The sequence below is a fragment of the Mastacembelus armatus genome, chromosome 8 (genome assembly GCF_900324485.2).
Source record: "Mastacembelus armatus chromosome 8, fMasArm1.2, whole genome shotgun sequence".
NCBI classification, from domain to species: domain Eukaryota; kingdom Metazoa; phylum Chordata; class Actinopteri; order Synbranchiformes; family Mastacembelidae; genus Mastacembelus; species Mastacembelus armatus.
The window spans coordinates 502,365-521,585 of NC_046640.1; the positions used below are offsets into that span (position 1 = coordinate 502,365).

The 19,221-nt window shown below is 43.4% G+C and overlaps 1 protein-coding gene across 1 annotated transcript; it reads left to right on the plus strand.

The window, feature by feature from the left end:
* Positions 1-113: 113 nt before the first annotated feature.
* hoxb9a (homeobox B9a) lies at positions 114-12,546 on the plus strand. The gene is made up of 2 exons (XM_026326132.1): positions 114-970; positions 9,389-12,546. Exons 1-2 carry the CDS (start codon positions 358-360, stop codon positions 9,622-9,624), a joined length of 849 nt encoding a protein of 282 aa, XP_026181917.1. The 5' UTR covers positions 114-357; the 3' UTR covers positions 9,625-12,546.
* Positions 12,547-19,221: the final 6,675 nt, after the last annotated feature.

Consider the following 19,221-nt stretch of genomic DNA (forward strand, 5'->3'; position numbering starts at 1 on the left):
GAGAGCGAGAGAGAGAGAGAGAGAGAGAGAATGCAGGACTGATTTATGCTCCATTGACCCTTTATCAGGCAAGAAGAAAAAGTCCGGCCAATCAGTTTGTGCCTCCCGCTCAGACCCGACCCCGACAAACCCCGCGCTTAGTGCGAGACGGTAGGCTGTAGCACTTTGTTTCACTATACTGAGCAAGTTGTTTGGAGAGGGAGAGAGAGAGAGAGAGAGAGAGGAAGGGAGGGGAGAGAGCTAGCAAAGGACAGGAGGGAGGAAGAGAAATAGAGTGGAAGAGAGAAAATCTCGTAATGTTTCTCTTCTTGTTCTCCATTTAGTGAACTCGTGGCGTTTAACAGATAATGTCCGAGAATGTCAATTTCTGGGGCTTTGAGCAACTATTACGTGGACTCCATCATAAGTCACGAGAGCGATGAACTCTCAACCCCGACTCGCTTTCCCAGCGTCCAGTATTCCGGCTCGGGCTCAGCTGCAGCCGCGGGAGGAAGGCAGCCTGGCGGCGCTGCGCACACAGAGCATCCCCATCCCGAGTCGTATCCTTCGTGCAGTTTCCAACCGAAGCCCCCGGTCTTCTCGTCGTCCTGGAGTCCGTTCAGCCCTCACCACGGTGCCAGTGGCCTCCCTACTGTGTACCACCCTTACATCCCAGCCCAGCACGTGCCCGCCGCGGACACACGGTACCTACGTTCATGGCTGGACTGCGCGCCGCGCGGCTCCGAGTCTGTCCCGGGGCAGGGCCAAACAGGGCAGGTTAAGCTGGAGCCTCAGCTCGGCCATCTCGGCGGGGAGATCGCACCCAAAATTGGTGGACAGCACCATCACGAGACCACCACGTACATCCTGGAGTCGACATCCACGGCCGCGCGCGAGCTGAGCCACCATCCGGCCGCCATCCCGGGGGCAGCGTTCGAGGAGAATAAGGACATTTGTGAAGGAAGTGAGGACAAGGACGGCCTAGATCAAAGTAAGTTATTAAGCACCAAATAGCGCGCGGGAGAGGGAGAGAGCGCGGAGAGAGGGAGATTGTAAATGCTTTTAATGCCGCCATAAAACAAGAACAAAGAGCCGGAGAGCCGAAGTGCCCCCACCTTCTGCTCTCCGAGATTACTGTGATATTTAGCCCGTATCACCCCTGCATGTGTTCCCAGCCGCTCCTGTACGAAGCGCTGACTTGGAGCAGCACATGCAAACACGCCTTTTGTGATTTCCCTCATAGTTTTGTTAATGTGGGACACACTTCTAGCCTGAAGGGCGAGGGCAAAACCTTAGGAACACCTTACCTTAAATGAGAAATGCACCTAGGACTAACACCCCATAAAGTCTTGACAAAACTGGGTCTGATATAACAACACAGCGCTGTTGTGTTGTATAGGTGATGCTATTAGTGCATCCCTCTGTGACAGTTTGCCTGGACTTAAAAGTACTGAGGCGTGTTAGTTTGGAGTCCTTGGCAATAGCCCAGTGCCCAGTCATTAAAGATCATTTATTATAGAGGCTTGAGGAAGAAAAGGATTTGGATGCTTCTTCATAGTAAACCTGAGTCGTTTTGGAGGAAGGCTATTTAGAAGCAGATGTTTTACGTCAGAGTACAAACACAACCTGAAGTGAAAGGAAACTTCACAGTGAGATTTTCTTAATTGTTTTTCCAATCTGCGTCTGCTGCCCTTGGAAAGGACACGGTGGCTGGTGGTCTTCTTTACTGGAGTTAGACTGAAGGGATCTGTCTTTTTGTCACACACACACACACACACACGCTCGCGCGCACATGGTCTTGTTACTGCGCTGCATTGACTTTTAAAGATCCTTGTGTCAGCCATTGTTCAAAAGCCCGACTGACCAGTCCAAAGTATAAAAATCACCCTGCTCCAGTCTTATATTCTGACTTACGGAGAGCCTGTTCTTCATCCCACCGCTCACTGTGGGACTTCCAAGCACTAATCAACACTCAGTAGCGATATGAAGTGTGAAGACTTAAGATCCAGAGCTTTACGCAGCATGTTAGATAGACTGGATTATCCTTAAGAGGTTAGGTAACCTGTCATGTCATAAACGGGGTCCTGACAGTCTTCTGGGAGGCCAGGCACACACATTCCGTTGGATATTCATTTTTGAGTAAACATCAATCCCACCATTCCACCATTTCCCTTAGTAGAGGCATGTGCATGACACGTGTGAGAATTTCTCTGTGATGGTGCCACACAGTCGTATTTCTGTTCAAATATCCCCCTAAAATCTCACTTTTCTATAGCACCGAGTTGTAAACATAATAATAAACAGCTTATTGTGTCCGCTCCCACACCCCTTTCTCCCTTTCCATCAGACGAAAGGATCCTCTATATGTCAGTCGTATACATGGCTCCTCTTCTTCTAAAAATCATAAAAATCATAAAGTAGTCAGGCCGTCCATCACTGACCCGGCGGCTCGGAGCCGCAGAGCAGGCTAGATTAATTCTCAATAGAGCGGGAGCCTCATAACTCAGCCTGCACCATGGACTAAGTGCTGCACGGGACTCAGCGCCGCTCACATCTGAGGGGACAGTCTTAAACCATGCAGAAGTCTATATATGAACAGGTAAATCCCACAGCCACTACAGATGGCGTCTCAGTGTGAAGAGGCCCAAGAATATAAAAATTAAGAATCTTTCCCCATACATTCATTTACCTGAAAAAATCCCTAACTTCATTTGAACGAATTAGCATTCACAACATAGAATCAATATAAACCCTGCGAGGTTCAGACTTGGCTTATAAAACACGCTGAAAGCGCTGAGCAAACGCTCAAACTAATTCGTTGTTTTTCTTCAGTTTTGACATTATTAGGATCTGTAGTCGCTGTTTTATTCAGCTACTCGCTCTATAATAATAATAATAATAATAATAATAATAATATTTTATCTGTCATCGTGATATAAAGCAGTGGAGGGTTTGTCCAGTAACAAGGCTTTGTTCTGTTTTTCTATCATCACTCGCGCTAACAACAACATTGAATCCATCATGCGCTGGCGGGGCTGGCTCAGACTGAAGCTCGTTTCCAAAGCCTCTTCACATATTTTGGGTGGTACAGAAAAACGCTGCTTGGGAAGACACTCGGAGGATTTTTGAAGTATTATTTATTGCTGTATATATGTTACCGAGCCTGGACGTGAACGGTTGTGTGTCCATCCTCTAATCCCGCTAGATAAATCTAAATTTCCACTTTTGAGCGCTTGACTCTTTGTAAGTAAACTGTGTGCGCGCGTGTGCGTGTGTGGGAGAGAAGAATGGAGGCCTCCTCCCCCAGACTGGCCTTTTCAGAAATAGAAATTCAAATTACAAACACTGTACACACTCATAGACACACTTTATTACCGCACTGGCACACTGGAACTTTCTCCCTGACACACACACGCGCACACATCTTATTACAGCATGTGATAGTGCCATCCATCAGAGTAGAGGGCTGGTTAAGGGCTGGATGGAGCCCAGCAGCCTCCAGCCTGAGTTATTAGACTTTCCACCAGTATTACTGTGATTCCCAGCCTGGCTGGCTGGCACTGAAGGTTAGTCTGTGCAAGTGGGCAAACCTGTGAGTCTTCTGAACGAAAACTTTCTCCCTGAGCAGTTCCTCTTTTGACGTGTCTGGACTGCAGTGGGTCAGTGTGGCAGGTAGTGGGAGCTGTATGCTCAAGTGAAGGCTGTTTCTATTGTTCACATGGCAGCCATTTTGAACACTGATGGGTGCAAGATGTGCATGTGTTTCTGTGTGCAGGATAAAGATAACCGTCAGAAGGAGCTGGTCAGGTGCTGCTGCTATAACCAGACTGTGTGAACCTCTCTCCTGAGGAAAATGTCCCCTTCAAAAGGACTTTGGTTGGAAACACACATTATGCTTCAGGTTGTTTGTAATTGGCTGTGCTTGGATAAATAGATGAGGATGCAATAGTGCAACCTAACCTATTTCTTAAATTATGATTACAGGCTGTTATTTTTTATTACATACATATAACAAATTTATTTAGACTTGTAATGAGTTTCCCTCACAGCTGTTTTGTTTAATTTCAAGTTGAAGGAGTACTATTTTTCTTTTTCCCTTTCTTGCAGAGTTAGATGCTTACACCATCATGCATGTAGAGCCAGTTGTCCTACCTTTGCAATAAAGACCAGAAACAGGATGAAGCACAGTCCACCTACCAGCACATCCGAAGCTCACTAACACCTTATACGTTGCCTCGCAATGCAACGCAAATGTTAAAAGAGAAAAAGTATTCGTTTAAAATGCCACCTGCTGCCACCATTTTGAAATGGTGGCAGCGTGCAGCATATTTGACTCTCCGAGTCAAATGGCAAAAATGGACAGTATCGCATTGTTGGGCCACACTTACACTGCATCACATTTTCAGAACAGGTGCAATAGCATAGACGTTTTTCACTCTCTAATGTAGTATTTTAATTAGGCAGAAATTTACGCAGAAAGTTGAATTTTTGCTGGAGTTTATCAAATCTCACTCCAGTCTGGTGATAAAGACAGGGTCACTTATTTTAATTACAAAGGTGTTGCTTTTCCATACAGTCTGAAGTTGTTCAGTTTGTCCTTACATTTGTAGAGCAATTTCTGATTGAGTTTAGTTTGTGATTTTTGTTTCTGGAGGCAAAAAAAAAAAAATCTTGGTCATCTGTGACACACCTATTAGGAGAGAATCTCAGTCTGGATAATGTAACTTGGCAACTGCACAGATCTAGGCTGTGTTTCCCTCACCAGGTTTTCAAAATGACCACTGTGTGAATAACATCAGTCAAATCCTAGCTTTCAAAATATCGCATCCAGTTAAAGCCAGCATGCACCTAGAAATTCTCTTTGTGTTACTGGTGCTGGGCGACCATCCAGAATAAACTACAGGATTACACTTCGGTCCTTGTGTTGCTGCTGATGAGCAGAGAGAGAAAGTTATTATCCCTGAAGTTTATTAAGTTATAATGCTGGGTGAACAACCCCATTAATTGGCGTGCTGCTGTTGGCGGCTGGGAGAGATGGGGTGTATGGCTTGGGGTGGGTGGGGGATAAAATACGACTTGGGGAAATGTAATAACGTGCCTTTGGGATATATGAGAGGTCAATTTCTGTAACTATTAGGGTGAAATTGCAAAGGGAGGTAAAAAAGAGTGAGAAAGACATGTGATTAGAAGTTAGTGTTGTAGCCATTTCAGTCAGTGTTTCTATGCATTCATCACTGTGGACACACACACACTCAGACAAAGACACACAACAACTGAACACATTGTGCTTCAGGGCCAGTGGCTATAGCAGGCAGCTTTACGGGAATATCAATCTTTTCATCCATGTGCCTGTCCATGTGACGTCCAGGCAAGACATTGTTGCTGCATGGATGTAGCCTAGAGAGGACTTCAGATTAGGGCTATACAGGCTTATAGGTCCCACCCATGCTATTTTTTTCTGTCTGTCATTCTTACTGTCTTCCCACCCCTTAAGAAAAAGAGGTTACACCAGTCAGCATCACCACCAGCACCCAACTACACCATCGTTGTTTCCCCTCATCCCCATCCCCCCATACCTCAACCGGTTCCTCATTCTGGGTGACAGCCACGGGCGCAGCACAGCTCTGAGGGTAATGGATGGTGCTAGAGGTGATTTTACACCCGGGGAATGCAAAGCACCCACTTTACCGTGTGACAAAAGCACCGCACACCCCCACCCCACTCTACATCCTCTCCTCAGCTCTTTACCAGACATTATTTTGCTGTGAGATTAAATCGATCCTCTACATGCTGGCCCTGTTGCAGGAAATTGATTCCAGAGGGTATTAAGGACATATTTACTGATGATAGCCTCTAACTAACTCAGCTGATGGGAATAACACAGAGGGGGTTGGGGGTGTGATTGGTTGGGTGGGTGGGTGGGGGGGAGTGGGTGCACATCACTGGCAGCCATCTTGGCCCAACAATTTATTTCCAAACCCCAAGCCTGAGTAACAAAGTCTGGGCATTTAATATGCAGAGGTTACACCACCAAACCAATCGGACATGCTTGGGAAAGAATTCAGACGCCTTGACTTGTTTAATGTAGTCTCAGAGTCTGTGTGGCTGTGTGGTAGCTAACAAGTACCAAATGTTAACTATGCAGCATGTCTTCATTTATACACTTTAGAATGGGTAAGGCTTTCATCATAGATTTGTTCATATTTATGAACATGTTATGTAACTTTAAAAATAACTGTCTTGTGGATTTTTCTGCTAAACCGAGAGGAGTTTGTGTCAGCGATGAACAGTAACAGTACTCTAGTTAGACGACCTCTACTGATCCTAGTAATTAAGCCACAAACAAAAGAGGAAGTCACGTGACGTAGTATATAGATCAACAAAGTCCACTTTAGAGAAGATGTTAATGTGAGCAAACATACATTGGTGGATTAGATATACAAATGACTCAGATCTGGGATTCCCACTGCTGGAGGACTTGATTTGTAGTGTGTAACGTGTTCTTTGACAGGTTGCATTCACACACTGTTTGTATGAAACTCAAACCCCAAGAACTCCTGACTGACATTAAAGAAGCTGCTACTCCCATAAAGAGTACCAACCAAACAGGTTTTCTTAGCTTTTTGCTTTCTGCTACTGAACCATATACCAAAAAAGATTACAATCATAATTTCAAAACTCATAAAAATAATATCAACATGGACCGTTTACATTGATCTTACCATAGCCAACTGATAACCATGCTGCATTGATTCAGTGCATCCACCACCTCTTTGTGTACTCTCTGTATATCCATAAAGACTTTATTCCACACCTTTTTATTTGCAGTTTTAGTAGAAATGTGCTTGAAAAGTGCTGTCAGAGGTTCCTCTGACCCAGACTCATTGACCAGCTTGGCAGCAGTGCAGGGATATTAAATGATTTTGGTGACGCTCTTCCTTCTAACCAGTCAGAGAACGCCAAAGTCACGGCTAGGAGTTCTGGGCTGTACAAGCTACAAGTGCTGGAAGATGAACATAACTAAAAAATGATCTTGGGAGATTAGAACAAAACAAGTCCACATTTTATTTTAACATTTTCAGATGTTTCATCAATTCTATGTTTTTTTTTGGGATGTCACTGATTTTCTATGCAAAAGCTTTTTGCATGACACCATTTAATTTTAGAAGTGAATCTAATCAAACATGAACTAAGACTGTCAGTGGTCCCACAATAACTTGAAGAAGAAAATATTGTTATGAATGTCATGTGCAGTTGTGCACAATAACTTGGCATTATAGCAAGTATGATTGCCACAGGAGTAAAATATTACTAGATAAATTGAAGCCAGACGAAGCCTCCACCCATTGTCAGTTAGGAAAAAGCCTTTCTACTCAGGGAGGAACACACATTTTCTAATTCTCCCTGCTTGGCATTGAAAGGTGCTGAAGCTCCAGCTTTCCCCTTGACTTGTGTGAGATAAGAAAAATCACTCTTCCTTTCCAGGACCGAGGTCTGTGACTGCATTTTAGCAACAGAAAATCTCTTTTAGAAACTCTTGCCCTTCAGCGCTGAACATGCCCTTCATGCCGCACACACCTATTTAGCCGCAGCTTTGTGCTAAATTCACACTGATACTTAGATTACATGTGTGCTGTGTTTTCGTCTGCCTAAGGATCTGCCTTGCAACAGTCAGTGACTTTAAACAAACCAACCTTTTACCAATAAATTCAGGGTGCAATCAACTTTTGCAGGCACTTCTGGGTTTGGCACCGCTATCACTCTGCTAACTGAGATGATGTCACTGATCGAGGCCATGAAAGAAAATAGTTCCAGCGCGGTCTTGGTTTTAGTTTCGCTACTCCACATAGCTTGCCGTCACCAGGGAGGGTCTTTAAGCCTTTATAACACATGCAGTATTTGTTGAGAAGACATTTGGAGCGTTACCTGATTACACTGAGTTTCGTTTTGATTTCACAGTCTGGAGCTTGTGAGAGAGTCTGGCTTGACCGATGATTGACTGGAGGAAGAGCATGACCTAACCACATGGAATGATTGCTCTTGGTTAAAGGTTTTATTTAGATGAAGTAAAAGTGGATCTCAACCACAAAACCAGTGCTCAGCTCTCACAGTGTTCCTGAATGTGTTTTGTCAGTTGCAGTGTTTGTGATCAGGTTTATTTTTGACCTGTGCTGTTTAGAAAGGCTGAACTGCTAACAAACAAGGTGGGAAAATCAACAATAGGCTAAATATGGCATATTTATTTATGCATTGCAAAGGTTTTTACTATTTCAAACAGGTTTCACAGCGAGGTGCACAGAAGCTTGCCGCAGTCCTGAAGCGGCAAAACGGAGCAGGTGTCATCAGAAACCCTTCATTTGATCACGCCACCTTTAACTTCTTACTGCCGTTGACGGTAAAACGTCGCAAACCTTAGTGTAAAGACAGCCAGCTTGTTCCTGAGTTAACTTTCATTTGCTGCTCACTATTACGCGTGTTAAAACAGCTTCAGCACAATCTATCGAGTGAATTCTGTTAAAATCGTGTTGGAGCGTAATGAAAAGCGAGGAATGAACACAAGAAATACTTTTCATATAATCCCATCAGGGCCGTAAATTTCCCACTGCTTATTAATTTAGCAGCAATCAAAAGTGACGCAGTGACAGTGCGCTTAGCTGCAGTGTGTTCAGAATTCTCACGCAAACCAAAAAGGGACATATTTAGGCCTGCAAAACATCTTCCCTAATGTGTTTTTGTGTGTTTTCCCCGGTTTTTGGTCCAAAGCTGCCACACGATCTAAAATGTAGTCTTTAGTTTTGTCCCAAACATTACCCCGTGAATTTAAATTTTCTGCTGGTCATCTTCAAATAAATTATCCCCTGCCTTCTGCTACTGTGATGAATATTTGATTAGCTGAGGAAGTGCCTGTACCATCTAGCCTATCTCCTGTCAACTATTATTAGTATTATTGTTACTCTTAAAATAATAATAATAATAATAATAATAATAATAATAATAATAATAATAATAATAATAAAATGATGATGATGATGATGATGATGATGATTATTATTAGTATTGTTGTTGTTGTTGTTGTTTTTGTTGTTGTTTTCCTTACTTTTGTCCATTCTGCCTTACATGAGTTGGGTGGAACATTACACAGACGCTTGTCTTGCACATACTGTTAAATAAAACAGCCATGGATCCACTCGTGTCAAAATTGCACCCCTGCTGATACCGTAAACCTGGTTTACGCACCAGAGTTTCAACCACAGATTCAGGTGCTGTCGACCAAGCTTTTACGTACACGTCGCTGAGATATTTACGCACTGTTTTGATCTTTTAGGGAGCGTCTTCACGGCCCTTCTGTCATTCACCTATTCTTAAGTTGTAATCAGTCTTCTTCCTCCTCTTCTCTCTCTTTCTCCAGATGACCCCTCGGCCAACTGGCTGCATGCTCGCTCCTCCAGAAAGAAGCGATGCCCGTACACCAAATACCAGACTCTCGAGCTGGAAAAGGAGTTCCTGTTCAACATGTACCTCACAAGGGACCGGCGGCATGAGGTGGCGCGCGCTCTCAACCTGACGGAGCGGCAGGTGAAGATCTGGTTCCAGAACCGCAGGATGAAAATGAAGAAACAGAGCAAGGACCAACCCAAGGACTAGCGGGGCTCTTAATGCGCGAGGCACACACATTATGATGACATGCACTCACGCTCACATCACGTAGCCAATGTAGAGTTCACTATTCCCTGTGGCGAGAACACAAAATGGCCTTCCTATGAAGGGCAAAACTAAATACATACAGCTTCCGTTTTTAATTTGTTTGAACCTCCAGTCACTCAAGTGAGCTTCAGTCCAGTAACACTAATCTATACAACTGATCAATTGTCTTATTGATCCCTAACAAACGGCCAGGATGCCGCCACTTTAACACTGAGATATTAAGGACGTCTGATGATCACTGATATGGAAAGAGGCTGGGAATCTGGAATTATTTGAGTTCACGCCACTGAACGATGATGGGTAAGAACTCACTGGCCAGCATCAGTTCTTCCTGGACTTCCTCACATCTAAATGGGTCGGAATTTACATAAAACTGTGGACTGGACTGTTTGTGTGATAGCCTGTCTTCATGGTTTTATATTATAGTAATTATTAGGCTTTGATATTAACAGATCAGATTAACATATTAACAGCAACAGATCTTCCAATGAGGCTACAACAGTGTGGGAGGGAGGGGGGTCTTTTCTTTATTTTCAGGCACCACTCCTTCACTTTTATTAGTTATGTATCCTTCCATCACTAACACCGAAGGCGCACGAAAGTGCTGAAATCGGGGTTTCACATGGCCCTTAATAAGCACGAGGAGCACAGAGGGGGGCGTGCACATACTGGTGTTAATCCTGTTTCTTCTTCTTCTCCTTTTTACTGTTTTTCTCGTCGCTGGCAGGATTTGATTAGAAAGCGCCTGATGGTCGCCGCTGATACGAAGAACAAGCCGCCGTTTGTTTCCCGGTTGTCGGCCTAAGTAATGAGCAGATACCTGAAGGGCTGGGGGAGAGAAGGCGGTGGGGAAATGATAATGGGTGGTAGGGGTGTTAACTCGACTCAGCAACCCGGGAAACCGATTAGGCTGCTGTCGATATCGTGGATCCCAGCCCTTTGGCTAGCTTTCCGGATGCTTTATGCGCTGCAGCGGCGACCCACACCGTCTGTGGGTAGCAGCTCCTGCGGGTATATAAGGAGACATGAGAGGAGTCATGGCACAAAGGACCAAATTTGAAAATCATGTTCATCAGTCTTTAATTTAAGCTTCACTCTTTGTTGGGTAAATGCAAGGCGGATCCATCCGGGTCATGATAGCTCTGGTCACCCACGGCTCTGACCTAAACAGCAACGACACCTGTGGCAACACATACACGTTCAAGCAGCGTCAGACATTTGTAGAGCTGCCACAGATACGTTAGACTGGCCAGTTAAAATCTGTCATAGCTGCTACTTCTTACTGTAAAGAGTCTGGTGCGCACAAAACCCGTGTTGGCACGTAGAACTGGTCTCTGCTGTCTCAATAAAAATAAAACAATATATTCTCAACTACAATTTGGTTTGGTCAGTGTTTACGAAAAAGTGTGTTATATTTTTTATACATGCAGTAGATTGTTTATTATTATTTCCACTGTGTGATTTGGGATTTTACTCTTTTTTCAATATAGGATAGCCTGCACAAAGGCGGTTTCCAAACTCAACCTGGGATTGAAGAAAGCCCGAAATGCTCCGATGTGCTCACTTTTATTGACCAATTTAAGACTCCTGGTCAGGGTTTAATTTTATTTTCCTAGAAATGTCATTCCTAGAGGTTTTATTACAATATTATATCAACAGACGCACCAGAACGCATACGATTTATTGCCGCGCGAAATATTTTAGCAATAGTTTCTACATTTAATAGCTCTGAGTATTATCTTGTTAGAGTTCAGTTTATGCAGAGTTTTATTGATCAGAGTGTTAAAGAGACCTTGTTGGAAGGCCGGCCTGCTACTATGGCATTATTTGAAGTGTCGGCGTAGTTAAATGGCATCCGACGGCAGTTTTATGGACGTATCATAAACAACACATTGGCTTTACAACGTTTACAACTTTGCGCGTGTGTTTGTGTGTGTGTGTGTGTGTGTGTGTGGTATTCTTTGGGGCTTGCAGACCACATAGGCAACAACATATTAAAAATTAGACTAACAGTCCCGGTATGTATATATGTACACCACAGACGCAGATGCCGACTCACACACACAGTTTAGTTGGTATAACTGACATTTTTAATTTCAGTGCAAAAGTGGTCTCCAAGCAGCCTCTTTTACAAAGTCTCAAACTGAGAAGCGCAGGAATCTCTCGATAAGCAGCGTCAAATCTTTTATTTACGAGTAAAACTGTTTACATGATTTTAGCATGCCTCAAGCCACTCGTCATTTTGAAGACGTTATTTGGTCGTTTAGCTCTTTGTGTGTTAAATCTGTCGGAGGGGAATGCTTACTGAAAAATGATTAGAAAAAGACTAAATAGAAGTTTCTTGATAGGAATTATTTCTAATTTATTGTATATAATGTGAGTAACCTCGTCTTTCTTATTGGAATGAGTTAAATAGGCTGAAATATTGTTTTGTCTTATCGGGACATGGCATTTTATTGTAATATAGCTGTATTGTTTCTGTTTTCTGTCATGTTCTTTAGATTTCCATGTTAATCTGTTCTGATGTCAGTCCGATGAGTTTGTGTGTCTATGATCTGTTGTTTAATGGTGAACAGTAATGAGTTGTAAGTATTTGGGGCAGAGAAGTGCCAAAGGTTTCTTCGATATGTAAATGTTCACTTTGGTTTAAACTGATTCCTACCGTTTCCTGACCCACTGTTTACGCTCCTGACTGGAGGACCAAAGTTTCTGGAGTCTTTTTTTATTGATGATAAATATGGAGGTAGTTCCAGAAGTGTTTCCCTCAGTTTTTTTAATGAGTCAAATCTCAACCATGTGGCCACAATAAAGACGTGCAGGCGAATTCCAGTCACTCTGATCCTCTCCTCCATGTGAAATGTTCCAGTTCCTCCTTGTGTGTTCTTTCTCTTCTTTCCCCTGTGTTGTTGTCTCTTGTTTCTTTGTGCGATGGCACTGCTGATGCTGGATTCCTATTAAAGAACAACCTTTACAGTAAGACCATACTTCATGTGGATGCATTGTTGCTTCTCTCTGCCTGCCAAACTGAAGTTCATCTGGGGCAATGTTCGGGATTGTGACTTAAAACCGATATCGAGCATTTATGTTATTTCCTACGGAGACTGATCTTTTCTGCTGTTCTTTGTCCTATGTGGATGCGATGGGAACATCCGGAGATACTGGCCCAGCTTTCCTTTCCGTTTCTTCTTTTCCTACTTCTCCAGATTGAATTTGGTCTCTGTGGGAAGCGAGAGGAAGAGACAGAGAGGGCCCGGGACGAGCCAGCATGTGTTTAAAATATGCGTCTCTTCAGCTGTACACTGATGCTTAAAGGACAGGGGCGTCTGTTTGGCTGCAACACCAAAAGCCTGTCATAAACCCATAAACACCCCCACCCTCATACACACAAACACACACACACATGATGAGTGCATTCATTAGAAGCGTCGTCATCCGTCCATTAGGAGCTTGTGAAACCGCTGCGGTTCCTGTGTTTGTCTCTGCACCAAATGACTGTGATAGACACAGAGTCTGATGAGGGCTGCAGGATCTCTATTTCCTCCCCGGCTTCTCACATGATGTGGAAAGTCTTCTACTAAAGCACTTACAATAAAGTTGGAGCAGGACAAGTTGACTTTTTGTTTTGCGAAGGTCCGAGAAAGCAGAATAAGAAGAGGAGCAGGGAAGAGTAGCATCGTTAGTTGTGATAATAGTTAATGTTGTGCTAATGTGATTACAAATACTGCACATAGAACAAAGTGGCATGACTCAGTCCAATAGACCAACCTGGGGTTGCAGGCAGGGCTGTAGCGATGAAAAGCGAGTCATGAAAAGTGCAGATTCCTCAAGCCCTTAAATGAATATTTTTGATAAGCCATCAAAAATTTGTAAATTGTTCTGGTTTTGTGCGCTTGTCACATTCAGCGTATTCTGCCGCTGTATCTGCACAGTCTAACATACGGTATCAGGAGCAGGTCAGTAATGACGTGGGCCTAACATATTACCACCTCTAAGCAGCACATACTAATACGAATATTACACACATACTAATACACACATACTAAGCTTAGAACAGAATCGGGCTCTACTGCCAGTCACTCATTCACTGTCATTGGCGTCGACGTTGTTATGAGTAATGGCGTAATAAGCCACTGACTACACTATGTGTAACAGCAACATAGTAGTAGTATCTCACAGTGCCTTGGCTCAAAGAGGCAGAAATAAGATGATAACCAAATTCTCAGCGCAACCTCTCTCCTTCACCCTGCTGTGCTAGGCCCAGCCAATGAGGCCTCGGCGTTTAGGCGGATTTAGTCAGAGACCCCAACAAAGCCATCCCATAAACCTTATGCGGACTTACAGCGGAAGACTGATACTTCTCTAAGGTCTAGCAGGGTCGGAGCTTCATTAAATCCAGAAGCTCTGCGCTCTGCTGCGAGCCTCCATCCAGCCTCTGCCCGCTGTCCCTGGGACAGCACTAACTGCTAGCTGCTTCACCCCACTATGTATGTATGGGTGTGTGTGTGTGTGTGTGTGTGTGTGTGTGTGTGTGTGTGTTAGGGAGGCAGGTGCGGGTTGATACAAAGCACAGTAAATCTAACAGAATGCAGCGAACAAAAGCCTCACACAACAACACACACTGTCGTCAGGTTACAGAGGAGCAGTTATGGAGGCACAGAAACACCGGGGAGACATCATGGTCACATCTAAAGGAGCAGGAAGAATCAGGAGCAGCAACACAGTTATTATGGGATAGTAGTAATTCTACATGTGCAAGACTAGGCCAATCAAAGTATCAGCTGCAGGTGAAGCGCAAAGGAGAATATTTTATACCTACAGAAACCGTTCCTCCTCGATGTACGCAAATGAATGACAAATTGTCAGTCACTGTTTCTCCAGGTTAGCTTTCTCCAGTAGCTCTCTATGAGGAATCCATATAGCCTTACTGCAGATACCCATACATTCCTAATATAAAAATCTCAGTGTTATCTGCCTGTAATATGCACCAATACAGCCCTGGATCAAAAGACATTCCTGTGCTATTCATAAATTCTTCCAATGTGCAGCTCAGTGGTCTGGACTGAGTTGTTGGAGGTATTATGAAATTGTCACCCAAACACCAACACATAACACACTGCCCCCTAACCCCTCAACCCCATCCTTCCTTTCTCTGTAAGGCATCCCAATGGAAGGCAATGAGGCAGTGAGGAAATGGAAAAATCCAGATTGGCTCATTGTGCGGTGATTTAGCTGTGCGGCTAAAGCGGGCGCAGGTCTCATCATTTTCAGAGATATTTTCAGAAACTAAATGGGCTGCAAAAGACAAAGCACGTGCTGCTGCTGGAAATATTCACATTTCAAGCCAGGCGAATGCAGCCAGTTCAATATGTCTTCACTTTATCCTCTCATATTAAAGCAGAGTCCACAGATAATAACCAGCTTCACTGACACACTCTGGGTGGATGTTAGAGTGCAGAGGGCCCAGAGCAGCGGTCCCCTGTTCCCGCACTGTGCTGCTTTACACAGCGCAGCTTCTATAATTCATCAAGCAGCGGAGAATATCATTCATATTCATAAATTTTCTCAAAGAGAGTTATGGGCCCGCTGATACAAACGGCTGTATGGATCGGATCACATCAGCCATTCTGGACTCATTAAGAGTTGGACGGGAAGCCAAATGCTGCTGCCTGCTGCACACATGTTACAGATGCCTGTGCCTGGGTAGAATGAGAATAATAATAGCAACATCCAACACAGAAATAACTGTATGGACACACGTTATGACTGAGCGGAAAACAACGAAAACAGAACAAGAACAGTCTTTGTACTTTTGTAATAGCATCATAAAATATAATTATTATAACGATGCGTGTTACTGATCTCATGTGCGTGAGAAAACAACAGCTAATATAACAGTTAAAAACTTTACCAGAGCTCCTTGGCAGACTTGGCAGAATTTCAGGAAGAGCGTGGGACTCAGTTGAAAGCTTTGGAAAAACTATCAACTGCACTATGATTGGATTTTTCAACCCTTCCAGTGTATTTATTTATGTAGCTATGTATTTATTTAGTTTGTTTGTTTGTTAGTTAGTTATACCCAAATATTTTTCCAAGAGGAAAACAAACAAACAAAAAATCTTTAAAATAATGAACACTGTAGCAGTGTGTGTGTACTACAAACTTCAGGCGTGTTATTTATTATGGTTATTTTTATGTTTTATTTTTTAAATAATGATTTGTAATAGTTTAAGCTCTTTTTATAATAAAAAGTAAAAAAGTTGGCGGTTTAAAATTATGGATTAAAAGATGACAATGAGAAAAAATATAATAATAATGATAACAACAACAACAACAACAACAATAATAATAATAATAATAATAAAAACCACTATTAATTTTATTTGATTAGGATTTGTTTGGTATCTGCGCACAGAAAGCGTATAAGGTGGCGGCACGGAGCTACACAACCCATCGCCCCGTTACTTCCAGATGATTCACGTCCATCTACATTCACAGCAGTTGTGTTTCACAGCCAGTGAAAATTCTCAGAGCCAATTCTCAGAGCCGTCTGATTTCTTGCGGCGAGGCTCCTCGCATTTATTTCTTTTGTAATTGTAAAACCACGAGTGGACTCCGCCGGACAGAGCAGGCCGTCCGGGTTTGTTCTATTTGTTTTATTTTATTCTGCTTTGACAAAGAATCTGATAATATTTCCCTCTTTGGACCAATAAAGCTCTGGCGGCTTTTTCTCCTCCTCCTCCACCTCCTCCTCCTCTTCTCCTTCCTCACGTCAGTTGTTTTGCACATTTCCTATTTTCAAACAAGGAAACAAACAGCACGAGAGGAGCAGGATGTGCTGCACGCACCGGGGGTCTCGAGCTCACTGCTAAGAAAAAAAAAAAGCGGAGGGGGGAGGGTGATGAGGGATGCGGGATGCGGGAGCGGATGCGTGCGTGAAGAAGCCGCCGCTGACTGTCGTAAAACAGCAAAGAAGAAGACGGAAAAGAAGAGGAGAGAGAAAGAGGATTCAATGCGGTGCGGCGCAATAAAAGAATATGACGGCAATAAAAGTTTATAGCGTATAAATTTCTGAAGGTTAAGAACTAAACGGCTGTAAAGCAAACACGCCGAGAGAAAGAGAAGGGGGAGCGAGGAAAGGCACGCAGAGAGGAAATATTAGAGGAACAGTTTCAAATAGCTCCTAGATATTAGACTTGTTGGATTCGGGAAGGCAGCGAGATGATGGAAAGGCCAGGACAGGAAGGGGGAAATGAAACAAATGTGGGGTGAAAGACGAAAAACGAAGAGCGGTGGAATTCCGCTCGTTTGTGCTGTAGCAGCATGGAAGAGAGGACGAGTCTCCTTCCACCTCCTCCTCTTCTTTTCAGCTTCGGGAGTTTTATGGTTTTGTAGCCGTTTGGCTCTGTGGGGGTATTTTTGCAGCAGTTGCGTGTGTGCGTGTGTGTGTGTGTGTGTGTGTGTGTGTGTGCTGTCTCCTGTTCGAGCTCCTTTTGTCCCTTAGATGCATCCTTACAGCCGGGGCCATAAACTCCCCCTCACCAAAAACACCCCAAACACACCCAGACAGCAGGCCCCTTCAGACAGGGCGTCCTGTGGCCGAGTACCAGGCTTCTATTGCGGCCTGGAGCAGGCGGCGGGGCTCCAGATACATATCCAGGCAGTGTGTGCGCCTTTTCTCTCTTTGGTTATGGCAGCCTAAAAGCCTAACAGGGGTTCATATTTCCACTGGGGTGATACTGGGGATGTGAGCGGCAGTCTCTTCAGATAATGGTAACAACCACTTTTTACAGACTGTTTACAGCCTGTAATTTAACAGGCTGCACACACACACACACACACGCACGCACACACACACACACACACACACACACACACACACACACACACACACACACACACACACACACACATACACACACAGGTCCGTCAAACATAAAAGCTACAATCATGTGCGGTAAGGAACGGGCTGTCTGGAGAACTGGCCTTCACAGACACTTTTCACTTTACAGCGCTTCAGCTGATCACCCTGCGTTTGTTTTATTTGAAAGATTTTTATTGCAAGTATTTTATTTTTTTCCTTTCATGAACAATCAGGGTTGCATAGGGCAAATTATTAGAAACATCTCAAATGAAACGAAATCAAAGAAATACAATAAAAATGCAAGCAATAAAAACTATCAACCTAAAGTATTGATCAATTTCATTCCTATTTTATTTTATTTCATTACTTTCATCAGGCTTACAATTTTTATATGATGCATTTTGAATGAAATGTTTTGTTTATGTTTTTATCTGGCAAATCCGTATAGAGATACAGCTACAATTTTTATTTGCTTACGTAATTTTAAATTATTTCATTTTCAATACAACATTAATAGCTATTAATGCGAATGCGAATATAAAGTATACAGCAGTATTATATGGACCAATGGACTATTATATGGACTAAAAACTAGTATATAAATAAACAGTAATAGGCGCGGATTAAATGTGGGCTACGTCAGAGTCCTGGTTTAAATCTAAAATAAATAAGTAAATGAATATAAACATAATAATGTCGTATACTTATATAGATACAACCATATAATACTAAACATTATACTATACATCTATTATATATTATTAGAAGCAAGAGCCCAAACTGGCCTTTCTATGCATTGTGTTGAGCTTTAGTTTCATGTTAGAGTAGCAAACATTATCACAGGAGGTGCCTTTTTGTGTCTGCTTTGTGCCTCCGTTGTTAAGTGACTATTTGTGGTTCCTGAAGTTTAAAGTACAGTTCAGAGCAGCCTCTCTAACACTCGGAGTAAAAGATAGAACTCATTAAACGCAGCACTAAGACAAGACTTTGCTTTATTTTTTTTTCCATTTACAGTCCGACGCTTCCGTGTGACAGACCTGTGCCGCCTTCATTTCACTTTCCTTTCTCTCACAAATCCCTAGCCAACCCTCTCATCCGGCCTCCAATTACAACGCGCAGTTTTATTTTAAAGCAGCTTATTTAGCTTTATGTGCGGACTTAATAGAACCATAAAGTCGCATTACTGGCCGACTTCCCTCCTGTGGCCTTACTGCGACCGGCCGCTTGATGGCGCTCTTGCTCTACCGATAAACCTGAGCTCGCCCGAGGCTCTACTGGCCTTTGTGGAAGCCATACATATGTTGGACCTCTTTTTAAAGGGGTGAAACTCACCGTATTCCTTTTCTTAATGTATGATAAGGGATTTTTAAGATGTGAGGTGATGAGAGCACTGTTTGACTTTGCTTTAGAACATCCTTGACATTTGAAGCAGTTCCAGGTCGTTTTTACAGCGACAGGGGCTGAAGAGGAAGGGTTGAGGCCTTGGAAAATAACAACACAGGCGAGCAGGATACTATAGGCTGGCAGTAGTTTTTTTCCCCCTGGTGCAAAATTCACACCAAGGACGCGCGCTCCTTAACTCTTTTTCCGCTTTGTGCAGGCATGTATAGGTGGAAGGCATGCGTGGGGGGTGTAAGTGCTTGTGTACTGAGTGCAAGAACATTTTCCCCTTGGTG

Excerpts from the sequence above, each read along its gene's own strand:
- hoxb9a (XM_026326132.1), top strand. The coding sequence starts at position 358 with ATGTCAATTTCTGGGGCTTTGAGCAACTATTACGTGGACTCCATCATA. Across the intron at positions 971-9,388 it reads CAAGGACGGCCTAGATCAAA|ATGACCCCTCGGCCAACTGG; the intron begins GTAAGTTATTAA and ends CTCTTTCTCCAG.